At 46.4% G+C, this 23,250-nt stretch overlaps 1 protein-coding gene and 1 non-coding gene across 2 annotated transcripts in view; both read right to left on the bottom strand.

The window, feature by feature from the left end:
* Nucleotides 1-17,513, bottom strand: part of GLDC (glycine decarboxylase) — a 91,062-nt gene extending 73,549 nt beyond the window's left edge. The window contains exons 1-2 of the mRNA XM_056130544.1: nt 17,099-17,513; nt 16,514-16,592 (exon numbers count right to left, since the gene is read on the bottom strand). Of these exons, the coding sequence (XP_055986519.1) occupies nt 16,514-16,592; nt 17,099-17,350 (331 nt within the window). The 5' untranslated portion in view covers nt 17,351-17,513. The remainder of the gene's footprint in view (nt 1-16,513; nt 16,593-17,098) is intronic.
* Nucleotides 8,464-8,593, bottom strand: LOC130038803 (small nucleolar RNA SNORA22). The gene has a single exon (XR_008794790.1). It is a non-coding gene; the product is annotated as a small nucleolar RNA SNORA22 (small nucleolar RNA).
* Nucleotides 17,514-23,250: the final 5,737 nt, after the last annotated feature.

The raw sequence follows: 23,250 nt of genomic DNA, 5'->3' as shown, positions 1-23,250 counted from the left end.
AAAAAAACCCTGCGTAGAGACGGGTGTGGCGGAAGGAAGGAAGGAAGGAAGGAAGGAAGGAAGGAAGGAAGGAAATGAATGATCACAGAATTGACAGGTTAAGTAAAAGATCTGCTAAGATCCATATACAGGACTGGAGAGATGGTACAGTGGATAAGGTACTTCCTATTATGCAGTTGAGTTAGGTTTCCATTGTTCCTGGCACCCCATATGTTCCCCTGCACCCCACCAGGAGTGGTCCATGAATGCAGAACCAAAAGTAATCCCTGAGCACCATCAGGTATGGCCCAAAAAGGCAAACACTCTCTCTCTCTCTCTCTCTCTCTATATATATATATATATATATATGCATATATATGATATACATACATGTATATGTGCTATATGCTAACAATATCTCTGGAACTAATTCAGAATAAACTGCGAAGTAGAGGGCTAGAGAGACAATAGAGTTTGAAGTACTTGCCTCGCTTGTTTGCCATCAACCCTAGCTCAATGCCCAGCACCATCTAGAATGATCCTTGACAGAAAATACATAAGAAATTTTTCCAATACCCCAGAGACTAATCCTACAGCATTATGGAGTATGGAAGGCTTAATATATAAATACTAATGATTTGTCATACTTTGGAGACAGCTCTCAGAAATAATTTAGTTGTTTGCTGTATGTAAAATGTCATTATCTCCCATAATCTAAAGTCTTTTTTCTCATTTTTATTCTTTTCTGGTGAATAGATTAATTTTATTACCTATAAAACAATAAATATCCAACAGAACAAGTATTTGCTGGAATTTTTATAACTAATCTTACTTCTGAAATTATTTTATCCCCCCCAAAAAAATGATCCTTGACAATGCACACTTGTTCTGGGTGTGGCCCCAAAAATAAAATCAGGAAGAAAAAAAGAAACTAGTAAGTGGAGTAGCCAGGAGATAGTGCAGAGCAGAGGTTAGGACACATGTTTATCATGCTCCAAACTAGGTTCAATTCCAGGCACACATGGTCCTCCCAAGCATCATTGGGTGCAGCCGTGGAGGCCCCAGCATTAAATTATTTGGCCCTCAGCTGAACCAAAGGCCAAGTAGGCCAAGAACTGGCATTTGGTTTAGGAGCCAGAGGGGGCAGTAAAGTGGGTAGGGTGCTTGTCTTACATGTAACCCACTGGGGTTCAATCCCTAGTACGGCCCAGGGTCCACCAAGACCCTCCAGGAGTGATCCCAGCTCACAGAGCCAGGAATAATCCCGAAGCACTTGCAACGTTTGGTCTAAAAAACAACAAAAAAGAAAAAAAAGAAAAACGAAGAAGAGAATTGCCATTTGGGCCCAAGCTGGACCTCCTGAGAACCAAACTCCCACTCCACTCCAAAGAAAAAAAAGGCAACTGGGAAAGAGTTTAGGTTTATCCTCTGCATTATTTTGTGCTTTTGGCAAACTTGCCCCAAAATAGCATATGCCTTTGATGTAATGTGCCTGCTTTGTTTTTCTGTTGAAAGCTAAAAATTAAATTGAAATGTTATGTCCAGGGGTTACGGTGATAGTACAGAAGGTAGGGCACAGGCAACCTGGGTTGATCCCTCGCGTCCCATATGGTCCAGCTGGAATGATTCCTGAGCACAGAACTAGAGTCAGTCCTGAGTACCGCTGGTTGTGACACCCCCCCCCCCAAAAAAAAAACCACACACACCAGAAATGTTATACCCAGAATAAAATTGTCCTTGTGAACTCAGCCCTCACCAGAGGCCCTGCCAATCCTCAGCCTTCAGGCTCAGCAAGGTACTCAAAAGATCTCCAAGAAGATTGGTCTGTTTTCCTGGCATCAAGGCAATAGTACAGTGGGGAAGGGAAGCCTTGCATGTAGTCGACGTGGGTTGGACCCCTACACCCATATGGTCTCCAAGCCTGCCAGGGTAAATCCCGAGGTCACACTGCCAGGTGTGACCCAAAACCCAAAAAAGGCTACTTGGGAAATGTGGAATGGGATCAAGGTTCTCGATCATTTTAATCAGAATGGATGGCCGCATAAGGCAGTTTTCTGTTGCTTCCATGGAAGGCAAAATTGGAACATAAATTCCATCCTAATGTGTAGCCTTTCCCTAATACCATCTAACTAATCACAGCACTTCTCTCCCTCCCCTGTAGCCTGGCTTATGCCCACTTGCCCAGTCCCTAAACTGCATTCCCTCTTATTTGTCAAGTACCCTGATCCAACGGAGAGGTTTGATCCCCTAGCACAACATATGGTGCCTTGAGCACCCCCAGAAGTCATCTCTGAGCTCAGACCCAGAGTATAGTGCCAGCCTTGAATGCATGAATGAGGCCCTGGGGTATTGCAAATAAATAAATAAATAAATAAGGGGGTGGGGAGCGTGAAGGCAGCATAAAGCATCTGGAGTACATGCTCTGCAGGCAAGTGACCTGGGTTGCATCCCTGGCATCAAATGCCACTCTAGATTGCTGGGAGTCAATCCTGAGCACTGTTGGGGGAGAGGGAGGGAGAGAAAGAGGGGGAGGGGGAAGGGAGAGAGAGAGAGAGACAGAGAGACAGACAGACAGAGACAGAGACAGAGACAGACAGAGACAGAGAAAACAACAAAAAAACACACACTGCAATGCATAATATTTATCTGGGAACACCAACTGACCTATGTCATCAGATCAAATGGTCAGGTTTCTAATGAGAACCACACTGGAGATCCTGGTGTTTGCTTCTCCTCTTTGTTGCCCTCTGGGTACATTGTGATGGCTGGCTGAGCAAGAAGGGTATGTTCGAAGAGTCAAATGCAAGCAAGTTACCATGTACGCAGGGAAGAAAATATTTATAGATCAAAAGAAAATGAAGAGGGGCTGGAGCGGTAGCACAGCAGGGAGGGCGTTTGTCTTGCACGCGGCCGACCCGGGTTCGATTTCCAGCATCCCTGAGCACCGCCAGGGGTAATTCCTGAGTGCAGAGCCAGGAGTAACCCCTGTGCATGACCCAAAAAAAGAAAAAAAAAAGAAATTTATAGTCCAACCCTGAATCTCACCACCTACATTATAATATTTTAATGGGCAAGCGCTAAGTAAGTGAATAGTGACTAAATAGTAAGTCACTATTTCTTGTGCACCCACTCATTTCTTGAGTGGGTGCACAAGAAATACAGGTAAATCAAGCTGTTGTGATGAAAATTCACCTAAACTCCCACACTGAGCTAGCCTAATGTCTCCTATAATCCACCTATCATGAACACAGGATGATAAATCAATGCACAACTTTGCTTCTATTTACTTCAACTCTGTCCCTAAAAAGGTGGGCTGAGAGAAACATTAAATGAAAATCTGCATCTATTAAGCAAATTTGGTGAAACAATGCAATGCATTAAGCAAAAAGAGTTTCAGAATTTCAAATTTTCTGTTTCTCGCATAATTGATGCTGTGGGTACTGAGAAACCTTACTTAGTTTCTCAATTTTCATTTCTGTAAAAATACTTTGGAGAGTGGGGCTGGAGTGATGGCACAGCAGATCCACAACTCCCCCCATTCTATATGATCCCCTGAGCCCTGACAGGAGTAATCCTGGAGTGTTGAGCCAGGAGCATCACTGGATGTGACCCCAAAACCAAAAATAACAACAACAAAAGTAAAACAAGCCCAAATAATCAAAATGAAAGCAAAGTGCCATTGGTGGGGCAGGAAGGGGAAAAGAGATCGTCAACTAAAATAAATCATTCCTGCATGAGTGAAAAGAGAATATTTAGAGACTTCCCCTCCTCCCCCCAAACAGAAATTTACATCTGAAGCAGTGGAAAGAGACAAGCATTTGTCTTTTAATGGACCCATGGCAATCACCAGCATCCCGGCAGAACAAAAACTTGCATTTGGACTTAGGAGGTCTGAGGCAGGAAATATTTTAAGTATGTGAGAAAACGCAATTCAAGAGATAATAAGATCGTTATTGAAAAGGAAGCCACGGGGCCTGATCTCAGGCTTCTAGTCTTTAACAGGCCAAATTTGAGAATGGTCTCAGCATGGGGCAGGAGTTTAGTGAGGAGTAGTCAAAGAAAGATTTTTTCTTTTTCTTTTCAAGAAGACTAAGAAAGACTTGAAGGTTCACAGACTTGCAACAAACGTCTTAAGTGATACATAGGTAAATGGCTTGTTCCCAGGCCCATAATATGGACGTTTCCAAAGTGTGGCTGGACAAAAAAGCATCAAGACAGCTTGATGGGCTGACCTCATTCTTCACATGGTCCCCCATGTGTTGCCAGGAGGGCCCCCAAGTTCAAAGCCTGGTGTGGCCCCCAAAACCAAAACAAACAAAATGTGGACAAAACTGCCTCACCCATCACCTGGCCTGTGCAGACTATCCGATCTTGTCATTCTGTCACTTGCCTTTGCCCATTTTTTTTTTTTTTGGTCACAACCGGCAATGCACAGGGGTTACTCCTGGCTCTGCACTCAGGAATTACTCCTGGTCATGCTGGGGGGACCATATGGGATGCCGGGAATCGAACCCGGGTCGACCACATGCAAGGCAAACGTCCTACCCACTGTACTATGGCTCCAGCCCCGCCTTTGCCCATTCCTCATCAACACTCAACTTTCTTTTTCTGTCCCAGGTTACTAAATGATACTGAAGCACGGAAATCTCAACAGAGCTTCCAAATTCCAGCATTCGGTCTTACTGGGCCCTCTACAAAGACTGATACAAAATTTTTTGATAACCAAATAATTAAGGCATTTTACAGTTTTGCCCTTTCTTGGCGTTGAGCCACACCTGGTGGTTCTTGGGGGCTGCTCCCACTCTTAGGTTCTGGGGTCACTCTCCGAGAAACTTGGGGTACCAAAGGTTGAACCTGGGTGGGCAACCCATAAGGTAAAAAGCCTTAACCCCAGTGCTAACTCGGCGGCCAAATTTCTGGAGCTTTTTGGGTTTTGTTTTTGCTTTGGGGACCATAGCCGGAAGTGCTCTGTGAATACTCTCAGTTCTGTGGTGGGGGGTTTCTGGGCAGTATTCGGGGGACAATGTACTGCCAGCAGGCACTCAGCGCACTGAGTCATCCATCTCTCCGACCAGACCCTGAAGAAGGCTGTGCTAATAAGGACTCCAGGCCCACGTCTGGACAATACCAGGCAGCAGAGGTGATGAAATGGAGTCCTCCTTGACCTCTGGTCACCATTTTATTCATTACTGTACCAAAAAACACATGCAAATGACGTCTCTTCCCCATTTTATTCTTTTTTTATATTTTGTTTTGTGCGTGTGTGTGCGCGCGCCCCCAACCCCCCTCCCCTACCCTCGAACAAATCCCAGATCCCCCAAATCAAGCAGGCATTAGCCCCTGAGAACAGCTGGGCGTGGCCAACAACCCCAAAAGAAAAAGGAGACAAATGGATTAAGTTCTGTTTTCTCTCAAGCACCGTGATTTAATATCTAACTTAACTGCAATCTTAGCTTCTCCCCCAAAGTAACCACATATTCTTTTGAGATGCCTGGTATAAACCTAAGGTCTCACTTATGGAAATCTAGCACATTACGACTCAGCTATACTCCCATCCTAAAGGGATACAAAACTCCATTTAGCGGTTATTTGCATTATGTTGTGTTGACAGTACTACACTCTAGCTATCTATTGTAGTTTAGTGTATTGTGTCTATTTGTGGTGCCAGAGATTAAATACAGCTTCTCTGCGTGCAAAACACGCACTTTTACAGAGTCACATCCCATGTCTTTCTACGTGGACACTTATTTTTACTAATGACCCTGCAATCGTATGGCCATTTCTTTTTTTATTTTTTTAACCTTATTTTCATAAAGGCCCTCCCGTTGATCGTCGATTTGCTCGAGCGGGCCCAGTAACGTCTCCATTGGAGACTTTGTTGTTACTGTGTCTGGCATATCGAATACTCTCGGTAGCTTGCCGGGCTCTAAAGGTGTTCACAATAACTAATTACATTCAATATTTCAATACAATCCCACCACAATTATTATTTTGTTTTGCTTGCTATGAATAGTGTGAGATGTCTGTAAGGGTCATCGCACGTGATTCAATAAAAAAGTAAAAAAAAAAATAGAACACTCCTAGAATTTTAAAATTTTAAATAATTGAGTTCTGGAGACACCTCTGCAATGAGCTGCTCTGTTTTGAGATTCATTTGTGAGTCTCTGAATCTTAGTGGTTAATGTACTTAAATGGCATTAATGTACTTCAATGGCGCCCAGAGGCAGTTCATAGGCATGACAACCATGATTCCAGAAGGTGTGGAGATGGGAAGGGGTGAAATTCCCGGCTCCTTGAAGCCTGGAGTCTGCAGTCACTGGTTGTATGGCCATTTCTATTTTGTGCAACACCCTTTTATAGCTGCTAAATAAATACTGCTTGATTCATGAACCATGGAAGACTAAATATGAGATCTTAAGTTGCGGCAACATGGGAAGATGCCATTGTTGACAACATTGACGAGGAATACGATCGACTGGTTCAGCACCTCCATGAATGTGCGAGGAACGCCAAGAGAGAGATAGCCACAAAAAGTCGCCTATCTTCGAAAACTCTTGAGCTAATTCGCCAGCGTGGTTTGGCGCATGCCTCAGGCAACCGCAAGCTAACGTCCGAGCTCGCAAAGCAGTGCAGAGATGCGATCAAGGAAGACCTCAAAGAGAGAAGAGCAGAAGTACTGGTAGATGCGGCAGAAGCCGGGAAAAGTATTCGTAAAGCCCGCCTGTCCTTCGCCAACTATAAGACCAAGATGACTGCCCTCCGACGTCCTGATGGATTCATCACATCCTCCAGAACGGCAATGGAGAAGATTATCCATGACTTCTACTCAAATCTCTTCGATAGCCATGTCCACTTGCCGACATACCAAATTCCACAGGATGGATATGTCGTTCCCAACGTTCTCCCTTCCGAAATCCGACACGCCATTTCGTCAGTAAAGAAGCAAACAGCACCCGGCCCAGACAAGGTCAGACCTGAACACCTGAAGAACCTGCCGTCAGTACTCATCAATACACTGGCTCGGCTCTTCACTCGCTACCTGTCTGAATGCAAGGTTCCATCTCAATGGAAAACCAGCAGGACCGTACTACTGTTCAAGAAGGGAGACATCCATGACATTGGCAACTATCGCCCGATCTGCCTATTGTCTGTCATCTACAAGTTGTTCACTCGAGTCATCCTGAATAGGATTGGCAGAACACTAGATGAAGGACAACCATGTGAGCAAGCAGGGTTCCGCAAAGGATTCAGCACCATCGACCATATCCACACGATAACCAAACTCATTGAGGTTTCTCGGGAGTTCAAGATGCCGCTCTGCTTAACGTTCATTGATTTAAAGAAGGCCTTTGATTCTGTTGAGACGGAAGCGGTCATTGAAGCCCTAGCCAATCAGGGCATTCAAGCCCAATACATCAGGATCCTCCGTGAGCTGTATTGCGGATTCACTACCAGGATCTCACCATTCTACAAAGAAGTGATCGTTGATGTCAAGAGAGGGGTGCGGCAGGGTGATACCATTTCACCGAAACTCTTCAGTGCCACCCTCGAGAACATCATGCGACGACTGGAATGGGAAGGAATGGGAGTGAAGATAGATGGTCGGCAACTACACCACCTCCGCTTTGCTGATGACATTGTTTTAATAACACCAAACATCAGCCAAGCGGCACAAATGCTGGCCGACTTTGACCGTGAGTGTGGAAAGGTAGGACTACAGCTGAATCTTACGAAGACAATGTTTATGAGAAACAGCCTTGTTCCTGACGCCCCATTCGCTCTCAATGGAACGACCATCTCCGAATGCAACAGCTATGTGTACCTAGGTCGAGAGGTCAACATGACAAATGACCTGGCACCCGAGCTGCGCAGGAGGAAGAGAGCGGCTTGGAACGCCTTCAAGAACGTCGAAGAAATAGCTAAGAGGACGAAGAACCTCCGGCTCCGGGCACATCTCTTTGATTCCACTGTTCTTCCTGCATTAACATATGCCTCAGAGACCTGGGCCCTACGCAAACAAGATGAGAACGCCATTCAGGTCTCCCAAAGAAGAATAGAAAGAGCTATGCTTGGAATATCACGTTTCACTCAAATGAGAGAACGAATCCGGAGTTCTGACATCCGTCGACGATCAAGGATCAGGGACGCTGTCTCATTTGCCAGGGTGTCGAAAATCAGATGGGCTGGTCACGTAATGAGATTTAAAGACGACCGTTGGACTAGAGCTGTTACTGATTGGATTCCACGGGATGTCAAGAGACCGCGTGGCCGCCCACCTACCAGATGGTCAGACTTCTTTGTCAAGGTCATGAACGATCGGTTTGAGGCCCTCCATGTTCCCGGAGCGAAGAGATGCCATTGGGCTACACTAGCACGCGACAGGGACAAATGGAGACGTTACTGGCGCCCGCTCGAGCAAATCGACGACTAACGGGAAGTTAAGTGATTAAGTGATTAAGTTGTTTGAATAATTTTTTCCCCTTGTAATGTGCTGACTTTCTGAATACACTTAAAAGGGTACTCCTTTCAATACAGAGGCAAAGAACAGACATTGCTCGAGCACAGAGTTAAAACCAAGGGAACTATAAAGCGAAGTTGGGTGTTTACTGTGCAATTGAATATTTTTTTTTTTAAGAAATCTAAAACTGGGGCTGGAGCAATAGCATAGCGGATAGGACATTTGCCTTGCACGCGGCTGACCCAGGTTCGATTCCCAGCATCCCTTATGGTCCCCTGAGCACCGCCAGGGGTGATTCCTGAGTGCAGAACCAGGAGTAACCCCTGTGCATCACCAGGTGTGACCCAAAAAGCAAAAAAAAAAAAAAATCTAAAACTACTAGGGGCTGGAGCGATAGTACAGCGGGTAGGGTGTTTGCCTTGTACACGGCCAACCTGGGTTCAATTCTCAGCATCCCATATAGTCCCCCGAGCACCACCAGGAGTAATTCCTGAGTGCAGAGCCAATAGTAACCCCTGTGAAATGCTAGATGTGACCCAAAAAGCAAAAAAAAAAAAAGAAAAATAGAAATCTAAAACTGCTCTGAACAAAAAAATAGCCTACGGTCTGGGAGAAAGCTCAAAGGGTTAGAGCACACATTTTTCATGTGGGAGACCATGGCTTGGGCACTGTATGTCCCCTCAAAAAAAGATCTCAAAAATCCCTGTATCACATCACTGAACACTGACAGAATTTTATTCCTAACCCTCATGGTGCCTAAAAAGTTAAGAAGTCTTTTAAACTTTTAGGCCATTGAGATAAATTACTCCTAGACATACATCTATCCTCAGTGTATTGCACAAAATAAATGTTCAAAAACATTCAATGGTTTTAGTCAATGGGTTTGCATACGTATTAATCTGGTAAGATATCCAACAAGAATAAGAATTCCATTTATTCTACTCTAAAGTTTTCCTAGGCCTCTGCCAAACTTGCTACCGCATGTTCAGAACAGCCTTTAGCCTTTCATTTAATTAGTTTCCCTTCATTTCCACACTTCACAATGAAAATCCACTGGAATTATCCTAGTAAATGATATAATAATAATTCATAGATGCTGGACGGGAAGGAGTTGGGAAGAGTCATGGTTGTGCCTGTCAGAGATGGAGGAGCCCAGGCAGAAGCTCACTAGAATCCTGGTTAAAAGATAATTAACACCCAACATGCTATCTAGGTGTCCTTGGGGTGAGTTCAGAGAATTCCTGACTCCAGTGGGTGGCAGAGTCACCACCTGCAGTTGCATTACACAACAGTCTCCCTCTGCTAACTGCCCTCCATTAACCATTTATTAAAGATCATGCTATGTGCTGTGACTTAGAACACTAAGTTCTCACAAATGCATCAAAAGATCCTTTTGACAACTTGGTTGCCAGGTTCTAGCTGAATGAGTGGGATCTTAGAGGTTATCCTTGTCCCACTCTAGTCCTCAGTATGCTCACAATTAAGCAAACGGTACTTCTGTGCAAACTTCAAATGTGATAACTTCAACCTCTACAGTTTCTGTGAACATTCACGATCACGATCACGACCACCCTGTTGTTCGTCGATTGCCTCGAGCAGGTGCCAGTAATGTCTTCTTCGTCCTAGCCCTGAGATTTTTTCAAAAAGTGCCATATTCAAGGCTCTTTCAGGGTTAGGAGAATGAGACCCATCATTGATTGTATTTGGCATATTGGGTATACCACGGGGAGTTTGCCAGACTCTGTGAACATTAGGAGCTGATAATTCAGACTGGCTAACCTGAGAATATTTTGCTGGAAAGATGACATAGCTATGATTGAGCTGCACATACAGCTAAACATGATTGGCTTTGTTCAAAAACAAAGCACTTTAAGGACCAGAGAAAGATGAACAGGGATGCAGCTCAAAGGGTTTTGCATACAGGGGGCCAGAGTCTCATCCCTGGCACTACACAGTCCCAAGCACTCTCAGAAGTAGCCCCCAAGCACTGCTGGGTATAAATCCCCCTCAAAAACAAAACACCTGGGGCTGGAGCAATAGCACAGTGGGTAGGGCGTTTGCCTTGCACGTAGCCGACCTGGGTTCGATTCCCAGCATCCCATATGGTACCCTGAGCACTGCCAAGAGTAATTCCTGAGTGCAGAGCCAGGAGTAACCCCTGTGCACCTCTGGGTGTGACCCAAAAAGCAAAAAAATAAATAAAAGTAACTTTAAAAAAAAAAAAAAACAGCGAAATGAATACGTAGTAATTCATTACAGGGAGTAATCTCACAACACAAGAACACTAAATCATCCATTATGTTACCACCCAGAGAAATCAGTATTTTCATTGATATTTATTCTTTCTTGCCTCTTACCTTTCGTGCCTGTATGTGGATGGGGAGGGTGTTTAAGGGTGTTTATCCTGTTTAAGGTTAACTTAAACAGGATAAAACTGACCAATGAGGTTTTGAATTGAGTAGCTTTTACTAATTTCTCTGAGGTGAAGCATAATGATAAGGCCACTAATGGTCACAGCATTCTTCAAGGTGCCTCCTGAAGTACTCCAGGGGAGGAGAGCATCCGGCCGTGACAGATGAGCCACCTGTCCTTCCCAGGGTCTATCAGGCTGCTCCATCCTTTACCTGCTTGTTCCCGTGGGGCACAGCAACCTCCCAGCCTGGCCCAGATATTCATTCAGACACTGGCCTAGTTCTGTACCCTTCCTTCCCTCCTCTCCCTTCCCCTTCCCTGCAGCGGGCCCAAGTGCTCCCATGCTCATGCTCTTAGCACACTGCCACCTTCCCACCAGGCAGTTGGCACCCACCAGTCATTCCTGTGACTGACTTTGTGATATCTGAAACTGGGAAGCTCAGAACCTTTCTGGTGTGGTTGCTGTCCTAGGGCTCGCATACGCAGAGCATGGACTTTGCCACCGAGCCTCACTCTACCACCCAGTCCTGAAACTGGGGACTCTGAAACTTCAGTTAGGCCGTGAGTTTCCTATTTTTTACACCCAGACCCTTCCAAAGAACATAATGAAGATAATGTACACAAGTGGCTGGAGTGTACACGGTGGAACTGGGGTGCCCGGATTTGCATTCTGTCTACACTGCTGATGAGTTCCGAACTTGAGGAAGTCATTTATCTTCATTAAAGCAGAGGTTTTAAAGATACCTTGTAGGGTTGTGTTAAGGATTAAATAAATTAATACATGCAATAACCTTTGGAAGAGAAAAAAGCACAAGTTATGGAAAGTACGTAAGTTGCCAGAAAAGAACAGACCCCGCTATCTCTGCTGCTTTAAGTTCTCTCAATAGTCTTTTTTATTCAGCAATGTGGACATTTAAGATGTATGTAATTTAAATACAAATGAAATAATACCACTGCACTGTAGTACTGTCCTCCCGATGTTCATCGATTTGCTCAAGCAGGCACCAGTAATGTCTCCATTGTGAGACTTGTTGTTACTGTTTTTGGCACATCAAATATGCCACAGGAACCTTGCCAGGCTCTGCCGTGAAGGCGAGATACTCTCAGTAGCCTGCCGGGCTCTCCAAGAGGGACGGAGGAATCAACCCAGGTCAGCCGCGTGCAAGGCAAACGCCCCACCCGCTGTGCTATCTATCACTCCAGCCCATACTAAATGAAATAATAATAATAATGAAAAAGAAAAAAAGTAAAAATATTTTTAAAAAGGAAAAAAGATTCATATATATCCCTTATCAGAGTTTTCTTGGTGCATAACAGACACTTGGTCCTGAATTCTTCTCTCTGACTGCTAGGAGTCTAAAACCTTATTTGAAACCAGGTCTGGCTAATGATGTCCCAGGATTAAGTGGAAGTGCTGGGCTGGTGAGGTGTCTGCCTAGCATCCGGGCACTGTCCCACATACAGTCCTCAGTGGTCCTGCTGTTCAGGATCCCTGGTGTGACAGCAAAATGTGTTCTCTGGTATTCTGGTACAGGACCCCAGTAAACCCTACAAGTATTAAGTGTGTGATAAAGCAACCAAGTGTGTGAATTCAACAATAACAATAACAAAAAGAAAAAAAAAAAGGAAAATATATATATATTTTTTTTTTTGCTTTCTGGGTCACACCCGGCAATGCACAGGGGTTACTCCTGGCTCTGCACTCAGGAGTTACTCCTGACGGCACTCAGGGGACCATATGGGATGCTGGGAATCAAACCAGGGTCGGCCGTGGGCAAGGCAAACGCCCTACCCGCTGTGCTATCTCTCCAGCCCCTAGGGAAATATAATTTTAAAAAATATGAAATATATGGAAACGCCAGTACTGAAAGTTATGTGCATGGCCTTGCCTTGGCTCTGCAACACTCATTAACCATGCAAATACCACCTCAGAGTAAAACATTGATGTGTTTCTGACGCATTTGCAGTCTACACACATCCCCACCCCACCCCCACTGAAGCTCACTCTTCAATCTTTGAGTCCACTTTAGGGCAAGGGGGGAGGAGGAGACTACTGACTAGGCAATACTTTCTGTGTCATCTCAGATTAACTAGATGGAACCAACCCAAAAGTTCACACATGCTGCTAGGTCAAAAGTTTATACTCCAGGGGGCCGGACTGATAGTACATCGGGTAGAGCCCTTACGTTGCGTACAGCCAACCTGGGTTCAGTACCCAGCATCCCATATGGTCACCTTAGCAGAACCAGGAGTAACACCCTAGCACTACAGGGTGTAAGCCTGCCCCCCCCTCCAGAGTTTCTACTCCAAACAAGTTCATACTCCAGTTGCAACTTACTTATTAGGATTCCATAGCCAATGAAGACAGAGAGATGAGGAGAGGAGAGAAGAGGAAGAGAAAGGGGGAAAAGGAGAGGGGAAGAGACCAAAGGAGAAAAAGAGGGAAATTATTTTTATTTTAATGATTCATGTGGAACCAAGCAACTAATTGTACTCAAAAAAAATGTAGACACACTTCCCAAGCTCTAATGCATTTAGAACATCTTATTTTAGAGTATACTGCGTGGGACTGGAGCAATAGCACAACAGGTAGGGCATTTGCCTTGCACAGGGCCAACCCGGGTTCGATTCCCAGCATCCCATATGGTCCTCCAAGCACCGCCAGGAGTAATTCCTGAGTGCATAAACCAGGAGTAATCCCTGTGCATGGAAAAGAGAATACTGTGAAAGGGGCTGACCTAAACACTCTCTAACTTTGAAACTCTGAGGAAGGCATATAATGTGTACAAATATTCAACTAAGGACTGCTTTTAAAATACGCAACATGGAAGAGACAGAAAGCACTGAGGGTGAGGCATATGTGACCTACTCCAGCTTGATTCTCTGAGACTGCGAGAGAGAGCTCAAAGGGCTGGATCACAAGCCTGGCGTGTGCAAGCTGGGATTCAATTTCCAACACAAAGCCCCCCCAAGCACAGCTCGGATGGCCCTGCAGACCCACAGCACCACTTGTACCTCAATAACTCCCAGGTAAATGTTGCCAGGTGTCTCCCCCTGAGCACAGCTTGGGAGATTCATAACAATTTTTTTCTTATAAGAAAACGTCCACAAGCCAAGATTGTGGTTTCAAGTAGAGAACATATACCTTGCATAGGTGAGACCCTGCCCTAGGTTCAATTCCCAGCAGATACCGTTGGGTGTAGCCCCCTAGCACCACTAGGACCCACAACAGAATAGACAGCACTTCGTTCTTTTAACAGCCACACATTAAAAAGAACAAAGCAACAACAACCAGTGTTGGATGGATAAAAAGAACTCTCATCAGGAATGTGATTGGTTCGGTCATTTTAGAAAACAATATGGATATTTCTCAAGACTAAGAATTTCACTTTTTTGGCATCTGCCCCAAAGGCCAAAAGACTACATTTGGAAATTGCAACACTATTTATGATAACCAAAATATGAAAACAATTCAAGTGTCCAAGAATGGGTGATTGGATATATACTCAATGGTAGACTGCTGGGAATGTAATCAAGACAAAATCATGAAACTTTTCTCAATAATCCATCTAATTATTAGATGAATCTGAAAAGTATCATGCTGAGTGATTGGCCAAAGACAACAATTCTGAGAGCAGCAGGTCCAGATTTGATCCCAGCATCCTGAGCCCTGCTCAGGAATAATTCCAGAGTGCAGAGTCAGGCAAGAATAACCCCTGAACACTGCCTGATGTCCCACCCACCTCAACCTCTCCCCTCCCCCGACCCCAATCCCTTCATTAAGTTTGTAAAGCATGTTGCCTAAAATAAAATAAAAAACTTTAATCTATAATTAAATTCTGATTTGCTAACATCTAAAATATGTCTTGATCCAGTAAGATAGCTCAAAGGGCTAGGGCTAGAGCACATATTTTGCACACGGCAAACTCCGGGTTCAATCCTCAAAATGCATGGAACTCCAAACATTTTCAATTGGAACAGTAAGAATTAAACCATAAACCCTGAGCACCAGGGCTGGAGTTATAGCACAGCGGGTAGGGCATTTGCCTTGCATGCGGCCGACCCGGGTTCGATTCCCAGCATCCCATATGGTCCCCTGAGCACCACCAGGAGTAATTCCTGAGTGCATGAGCCAGGACTATCCCCTGTGTATCACCAGGTATGACCCAAAAAGAAAAAAAAAAACCCTGAGCACTGAGCTAAGGCCCCTGTACTCCACCATGGGATGTGACCCACCCTCTTCCCCCTCAAAGAGATTAAATGATTGGATGGGTAAATCTCTGAGCTCCTCTTGGATCTCAATCTACTTGATTATGCAGATAGTGCAGATTTTCTTCTGTGAGCAAGGTCCCTCACATGGTTTGGATTTGAAATCCTGGAGCAGTTCTCACTCAGCAAAGTTTAAGGAATAGCATTAATCATTTAACTAGACTAACTAACTCCTACCTCAATCTGTCTACTTTAAAATAAAGCCGTCAGGCAGGAAAGATAGTATAGTGGATGGGCCTTTGCCCTGTAGGAAGCAGCAGATCCAGGTGAAATAAATCCCTGGCATCCCATTAAAGTTCCCGGAGCATTCCCGGGAGTGATTCCTGAACACAGAGCCAGGAGTAAACCCTGAGCATAATTGGGTGTGGTCCCCCAAACCGGGTGTGGGCCAAAATAAAATATATAAAGCTTGCAATCCGTATATCCTTTATATTTTAAAACCTAAAACAAAACAAAATAGCTGTTGCCTTCTCTTAACTTGACTCAAGGAGGAAAAAATGGTATCTAGAGTTGAATAGATGGCAGAGGTTGAATAGATGGTAGAGGGGATAAGGCAGGCACTTGCCTCATCCAGCACTGCCTAAGGTCTCCCGAGCACTGCCAGGAGTGACCTGAGTGCAGAGCCGGGAGTAAGCACTGAGCACCACAGCGTAGCCCCCAGAGAGAAGCAGAGACAGAGACACACACAGAGTAGTATGAAGTTACCAGAGCACAAAAATTCCCTCCAGGAGAGCAGAAGTCTCCTGATCTGTTTGTCAGGAGGAGTTCCTGGAATGCTGGTCTTTTCCCTGTTGACAAGCCCTTAGGCAACGTTTCTTTTCCTTACTCAAAATCCAGATCTGCAAGGGTGGTGACACCTCTCACTCCAGGCATGAGAGAATCATGGTTGAGAACAACACTTGGGGAACAGGGAGTCCTCCACGCGTGCTTTGCTTGTGCTCTGCCCAGCCAGCTCCCCTGCAGGAAACTTGCCTCCGGAGCCCTGAGACACAGCCCTGCAAAGACGCTAACAGCTCTAGGGGGGGGATAAAGAGTCCACCCTTCTTCTCCCCTGAGTGTCCCCGGAACGATTTTCGATTAATAAACCTTCTCCCAGTCCTGGGGACGGAGCGACAGACAGCAGAGTGGGCAGGGCGCTTGCCTGGCATGATCCGAACTGGGTTCCCCAAACCACACACGGCTCCCCTGCGCAGCCAGGAGTGATCTCGGAGCGCAGAGCCAGGAGTAAGCCCCAAGCACTGATGAGTAAGCCCCCCCCCCCAAAAAAAAAAACAAACAAACAAAAAACATCCTCCCTGTCCAGAGCAATCCCGCCCCCAAGCTGAACCTTCAGAGAACACAACGTAAATAGGCCAAGGCAGGCGGAGTGTAGAGGAGCCCGGCCGGGACACTTACACACAGGATCTTCCATTTTCAAGGGTCTTTTCAGGCGGATGCTGGCGGGGACCGTCTTCTCGATCAGTTCCTCAATGCTCTAGAATGAAAAAAAATGCAAATCGTGGAACACCAGAGGCAGAGGAAAACAAAGTTACACGAATCACCTCTGTGTTTTGCAGCTACCAAGGCTTGCGGGAACCGTCTTTTTAAAAAAATCAGGAATTTTTTTTTTTTCTGATTCAATGAAAAGAATGTGAGCAAACCAGAAATCACTTGGAGGAAAGCAAATGGAACCAAGTGAGATAAGGATCCGATCGCTCCGGAGACCATCGGATAAACCGGGACGTCCCCCCACTCTCGCTCAGATTAGGCTCATCAGTGGGCAAAGTTGGAACGAAGAAAAGCGACGAATCCGAGACGCCGAGAGCGGGGTCCAGGAGCGCGCAGAGGGAGCGGGTGCGAGAAGGCGCCGGGTCCGGCTCGAGCGCACGGCCAGGGCCGGCCGGGGGCGGGGGGGTCCCCGGGGAGAGCCGCGGGGCCACTGGGCTGGGGGACGCGAGACGCGCGCAGGAGAGGCCCCGAGCGCTGGGCCACGGTCCTTACCGCCAGCCCCAGGGCCTGGAGCATCTCCCTCTGGTCTTTGTCCCCGGGGCCGATGTGCCTCCGAGCGAAGTCGTCGTGCCGGGGCAGGAGGCGCTCGAGCAGGCGCCCCCCGCCGTCCCCGTCCCCGCCGCCGCCGCCGCCGCTGTGACAGCTCCGGGGCGCCCAGCGCAGCCCCGCGCCTCCGGCCGGGCGGCGGCGGCCCCCGAGTCCGCCGGCCAGACGCATCCCGCAGGCGCGGGCGCACGTCTGCATGGTCGCCGGCCCCGTCCGAGCCCCGGCCCGAGGGCCCGCCGCGCTCCCGGTCCCCCTCGCCGCGGCCCGCGGGGGACCCCCGGGGTCGCGGGGCGCCGCACGGATGAATGGGAGCCGGGACGCGCCGAGCGGGCGCCGCGTCCGGGCCGGACACTCGCGCAAAGTTGCTGCTCCGCGCCAGGCACCTGTTCCGCACACTTTAAGCGTCGCCCGGAGGGGCGGGCGGTGGGATGAGGCCAGCGGACGTCGGTCCAATGGGCTAGGGAGGAGGGGCGGGCCCGACCCCGCCTCGGTCCCCCTCCCCACCCGCCGCTCCCGCCCTCCGCGCCCGGAGCCGGCCGGCCGGTTCCTCCCGTGCCTTCTCCCGCCCCGGGGTGGGGGTCGGCTCTGTGCGCGCTGGCACTCGCGCCGAAGGGCCAGGGCCTGAATGCCTGCGGGACCCAGACGAGAAGAAAGACGGTTTTCCCGAAGCTGGAGAGCGTGCCACGGGCACGGCACTCGCCTCGCACGCGGCGGACCCAGTTCAATCCCCGGCACCCCGAACGGTCCTCTGGGTAGATCGCCAGGACTGATCCCCGAGGGCAAAGCCGGGAGTCACTCTGAGCGTTGCTGGGAGTGCCCCACCCCCTGCCACCTCCTTCCCTCTGAAGAAAGGAGAAGGTTCCCCGAGGAGGCGAGGCGTACCTTCCAGAGTTAGCTGGTTTCCATTGACTTCATTCAAATAGGCTCCCTGCCCCCAAGATGAAAGGACACCTCTTGAGAGCAAGGACAGCTTGAAGGGCACTTGCTTTGCAACCCAGTTCCATCCCAGGCACCACCTGGGGGCCCCTGAAACCACGGCCAGGAGTGATCCCTGAGCATGGGAGGATGTGGCCCCAAAATAAACCAAAGACATTTCTCTTTCTCTGTACCAATGAGTAAAGGCCACCCGAAGCACTTCGCCTATCAGCAGGAGCAGTGCATCTCCCATGGCTTTTCACCTCTTCCACTCTCTGTCAGGATACCCACAGGCAGGACCTTGATTGTTCTTTTTTTGTGTTTTTGTTTTGTTTTGTTTTGTTTTTTTTTTTTTTTGGTTACTTCCAGCTCATGCACTTAGGAATTACTCCTGGTGGTGCTGGGGGACCATATGGGATGCTGGGAATCAAACCCAGGTTGGCCAAGTGCAAGGCAAACGCCCTACCCACTGTGCTATCGCTCCAACCCCAGCACCTTGATTGTTTTCTCTCCCCAAGATCCTGAAGCTTGAAGGACCTGGGATTTGGCTTGGTGCCTTGCTAAGACACATGCCAGCCAGTGGGACAAAACCTCACGAAAGGGGCTGGAGAAATAGTACAGTAGGTAAAGTGCTTGCGATGCACACTGCCAAGTCAGGAGTGGTCTTCTGCATCCCAGATGATCTCCTAAGCACCACCGAGGAGTGATCTATGAGCACAGAACCAAGAATAAGTCCTGGGCACTGCTGGATGTGACTTATAAATCACGGTCACGGTCCTCCCGTTGTTCATCGATTTGCTCAAGCGGGCCCAGTAATGTCTCCATTGTGAGACTCAAAAAATAAAATAAAATAACCTCATAGAAGAGTCAGGCTCAGCTACCATCTCAGTGGGTTCCTAGCATACAGTGATCTCTGGCATACTGAACCAACCACTTCAAAGACTATTGTGTGGCCTTGAACCCCTACCACTAAGAAAAAGGCACTGCTGGGTGGACCTCTTTGGACGCTGCACCAAAAAAATGTGGCGAATGGTGTGAAATATTTCTCCAACCCAATTACCTAGTAAGGGATTTACTTTGAGTGGAGCCAACATGAAAGGACATAAAAGCTGATTTAACCACTAAGGGATTAAATCAGGACCCAGTAAGAAGTCCAATGACAGTCTGTCTGCTATACACAAAGATGCCATATTGAGCCTCTAGTAAACACAAAAGGGAGACTCGCAAAGCAGACTCTTTTGGAAGGAAAACCATGCCCATTTCTGCAACTAATTGCTCTTTTTGACAAAGAACTTCCATGAGAATACCAGACCATAAAACAAAACATTGTCGTTTTGTTGTTTGTATTTGTGTTTTGGCAACATCTGGCGATGCTCATACGTGTTCAGGGTTGCTCCCAGCAGTGTTGGGAGCCAGGGGTCAATTCCAGGGCTCCAGCACGCAAAGCCTGCACTCTAGCTCTTCGTACTATGTCTTCAGCCCTGAAACAAAAACATCTTACCAGTCACTAGGAGATGCAGTCACCTACAACGCCTCTATCGTGCACTGCCATGTGAAAGTAGTATCCATCACCTACAGGAAGATGGGCTTAAACAGCTTATGAAAGCTCTGGTAAGTAGTGCCAACAAGTGCTCTGACTGTGTCACCTGTTTTTACTGCATTGCTACCTATCCTTCAGTCCACGTGCATTGAATCATCTCTTCTTTGGGGGGGAGGGGCAGGGAGGGGCTGTAAATCCCTATTGTGCTCATGATTTACTCCTTACTAAGGATCACTTCTGAGGTGTTCAAGGGAACATATGTGGTGCTAGAGATCAAACTGGCTTGGCCGTGTAGAGGGCCAGTGCCTAACACCACCATATTGAATTCTTAAGGAAGAATTTAGGTTTGATGTATAACTGCCTGAAGGATATCAAGAAAGAGAAACTGTCCAAGTGGGCAACACTTGGGTGCCAGAGAGATAGTACAGTGGGTAGAATGCTTGCCTTGCATGCAGCTGACCTGGATTCGATCCCAGAACCTCTATGATCCCCAACTCACTGAGAGTGATTCCTAGCAAAGAGCCAGGAGTAACCCCTGAGCGCCTCCAGGTGTGGCAAAAATATACATGTTTATTTATCCAATATTTACAGAAGTTACTGATGACAAAAAGTTTACAGTTAAGGGGGCCGGAGCTATATATAGTACAGAGGGTAGGGCATTTGCCTTGCATGCGGCTGACCCGGGTTCCATTCCCATCATCCCATATGGCCCCCCTGAGCACTGCCAGGAGTAATTCCTGGGTGCAGATCCAGGAGTAACCTCTATACATTGCCAGGTGTGAACCCCCCGCAAAAAGACACCGAAAAAGTTTACAGTGAACTTTTACAGGGGCTAAGGCATTTACCTTGCATTCTCCTGACCTGAGTTTAAATTCCCAGCCCCACACTGGGTCCCCTGAGCACTGCCAGAAGTCACTCGAGCAGAGAACCAGTAATAGTCCCTGAGCAACACCAGGATGAAACCAATTCCACTCCCACAGTTTACTATTGATTATGTCAGGAGAAGCAGAGCTAGAACACATATCTCCTTGTCCTTACTCTGAGATCCTCACCATCAAGCAGGTTGCTTGATCAGTATGGCTAGCACAGCCAGTCTCAGAGAAAAGATTCCCTTAGTTTGTACAGTGACTATCTGAAGTTCCTACCTAACTCAAGAATTCTTCCTGTCTTTGGCAAATACACGATCATTTCTATTGAGGAACATTTCTCTTACACCATCAGGCCATAGATTTGGATGGCTGTGCTTACTCAAAGTCACAGGTCTGGGTATGGGAGGCAAGTCTTACAAAAAAAGAAGAGTAAATCCCCCTGGTTACCATCTCGGGTACCATTCTTAAGTCACCCTCTCAAATTAAGTTCAAGTAGGCTAAGCAGGCAGGCTCCCAAAGGATGGTTCATTTTTCCAAGAGCAGCAATTTGATACCCAACTGTTTCCTGGTTAAGGACTTAGTGAGAGGAATACTACTGTCCCCTGTAAAAAAAATATTTCTTCCACTGTCATCAATTAGAGAAACATATTGTGTGTTTAGCAGTCTCTCTTTGCAGAGCAACTACTGCCTGCCACCCAGCCCTCATCAACAACTCAGGGAAGATTCCTCTAAATAGGCTCTGAATGTGCCCAGCTAGAGACCTTGGTTTATCAAATAGCAAATTAATTTAGAAAATGTATGCAGTAATGCCTCCTTATTTTACATTTGCATATTCAGAATGATGACACCAAGTTCCTGAGCAAAGCAGATCAGACTGAGGAAGTTCCAAGACAGTCTGGGTCTATGGTAACTCTGCCCAAGGCTCCACCAGCTGGTGTTTTTGTTTTTTGCTCTTTTTTAAAAAAAAAATTCAGGGCAAGCTGTGTTCCATAGCAGGGAACTTTTTGGCAGACTTCCTATTATTTGCAGTAGATTTTGGATAAACAAGATCTATTGGGGGAGTTCCAAAACAAGAAAAACAAAAACCTTTAAAGTTTTTCAGAGAGAGAGTATTAGGAGATATATATATATATATGTATATATATATATATATATATACTAACATTATCCAAGCATTAGGTGAACCCTGTAAGCAGTATCATCATTGCCACTTTTATGGTCTATTTCAAGAGAATCCATGCCAGGGATTCTCTGTAAAGTACAGATCCTATGAAATTGCAGTAATGGCTCCTACATGTGAATTTTAAGTATCCAAAGTAAAGCCATTTGAAGTAATGTTGAGTATTAGATATGCCAAACACAGTAACAACAAAGTCTCCAATGGAGACGTTACTGGGCCCGCTCGAGCAAATCGACGATCAACGGGAGGGCCTTTACCTTTACCTTTACCATTTTGGCTACTTTTATATTAAAAACTAGATTTACATATCCTTTCCAGAGGAATTTCCTTATGGGATGAATCATATATCAGAACGTAAATTCTGTCTTTAAGAACAAATGAAAGAAAAAATAAATATAAAATAAAAATGAAAAAAGAACAAAAGCAACCGGTGTTGGCGTGGATGTGGCGAGAAAGGGACCCTCCTTCACTGCTGGTGGGAATGCCGACTGGTTCAGCACTTTTGGAAAACAGTATGGACGATTCTCCAAAAATTAGAAATTGAGCTCCCATTTGATCCAGCAATACCACTCCTGGGAATATATCCCGGAGAGGCAAAAAAGTATAGTTGAAGTGACATCTGCACTTGTTTGTTCATTGCATCACTGTTTACAATAGCTCGAATCTGGAAAAAACCTGAGTGCCCGAGAACAGATGACTGGTTAAAGAAACGTTGGTACATCTACACAATGGAGTACTATGTAGCCGTTAGAAAAGATGAAGACATGAAATTTATATACAAGTGGTACTACATGGAAAGTTTCATGCTAAGCGAAATGAGTCAGAAAGAGAGGGACAGACATAGAAAGATTGCATTCATCTGGGGAAAATAAAGTAACAAAATAGGAGACTAACACCCTAGAATAGCTGAGATAAGTACCAGGAGGTTTACTCCATGACTTGGAGGCCAGCCACACATGCTAGGGGAAAAGGCAGCTCAGACAGAGAAGGGAGCACCAAATAAAGGGTGTTGGGAAGATCCACCCAGCATGGGAGATGCATGCTGAAAGTAGACTATAGACCGAACATGATTGCCACTCAAAGCCTCTTTTGCAAACCACAGCACCCAAAAGGAGAGAGAGAACAAAAGGGAATGCCCTGCCACAAAGGCAGGGTGTGATGGGGGGAATGGGGGTGGGAGGGATACTGGGACCGGTGGTGGTAGAGAATGAGCACTAGTGGAGAGATGGGTATTTGATCATTGTATAACTGAAACCCAAGCACAAAAATTTGTAAGTCCACAACTGTACCTCATGGTGTTTCTCTAATAAAAATTTAAAAAATAAATTTAAAAAATTGAGAATTAAAAAAAAAGAACAAATGAAAGACATTACTACTTGATATTATACCATCCTTAAAAAATTTTGCTGGGCTGCAGATGTGGCTTAATGGATAGAGCATATGCTTTCTTGTGTGAGGTCCTGGGTTTGACTCCTTGGGGGAAGAAAGCAAGAAGTGGAGTAGGCAGAGAGATAGTGCAGGGTTTATGGTGCTTATCTTCCATGTAGCCTTCACCAGTTTGATCCGATCCTCGTCACTGCGATGGTCCGATAAT

Source organism: Sorex fumeus, unplaced genomic scaffold (genome assembly GCF_029834395.1).
Source record: "Sorex fumeus unplaced genomic scaffold, SorFum_2.1 ptg000079l, whole genome shotgun sequence".
NCBI lineage: Eukaryota > Metazoa > Chordata > Mammalia > Eulipotyphla > Soricidae > Sorex > Sorex fumeus.
This window is presented reverse-complemented; position numbering and strand designations above follow the sequence as displayed.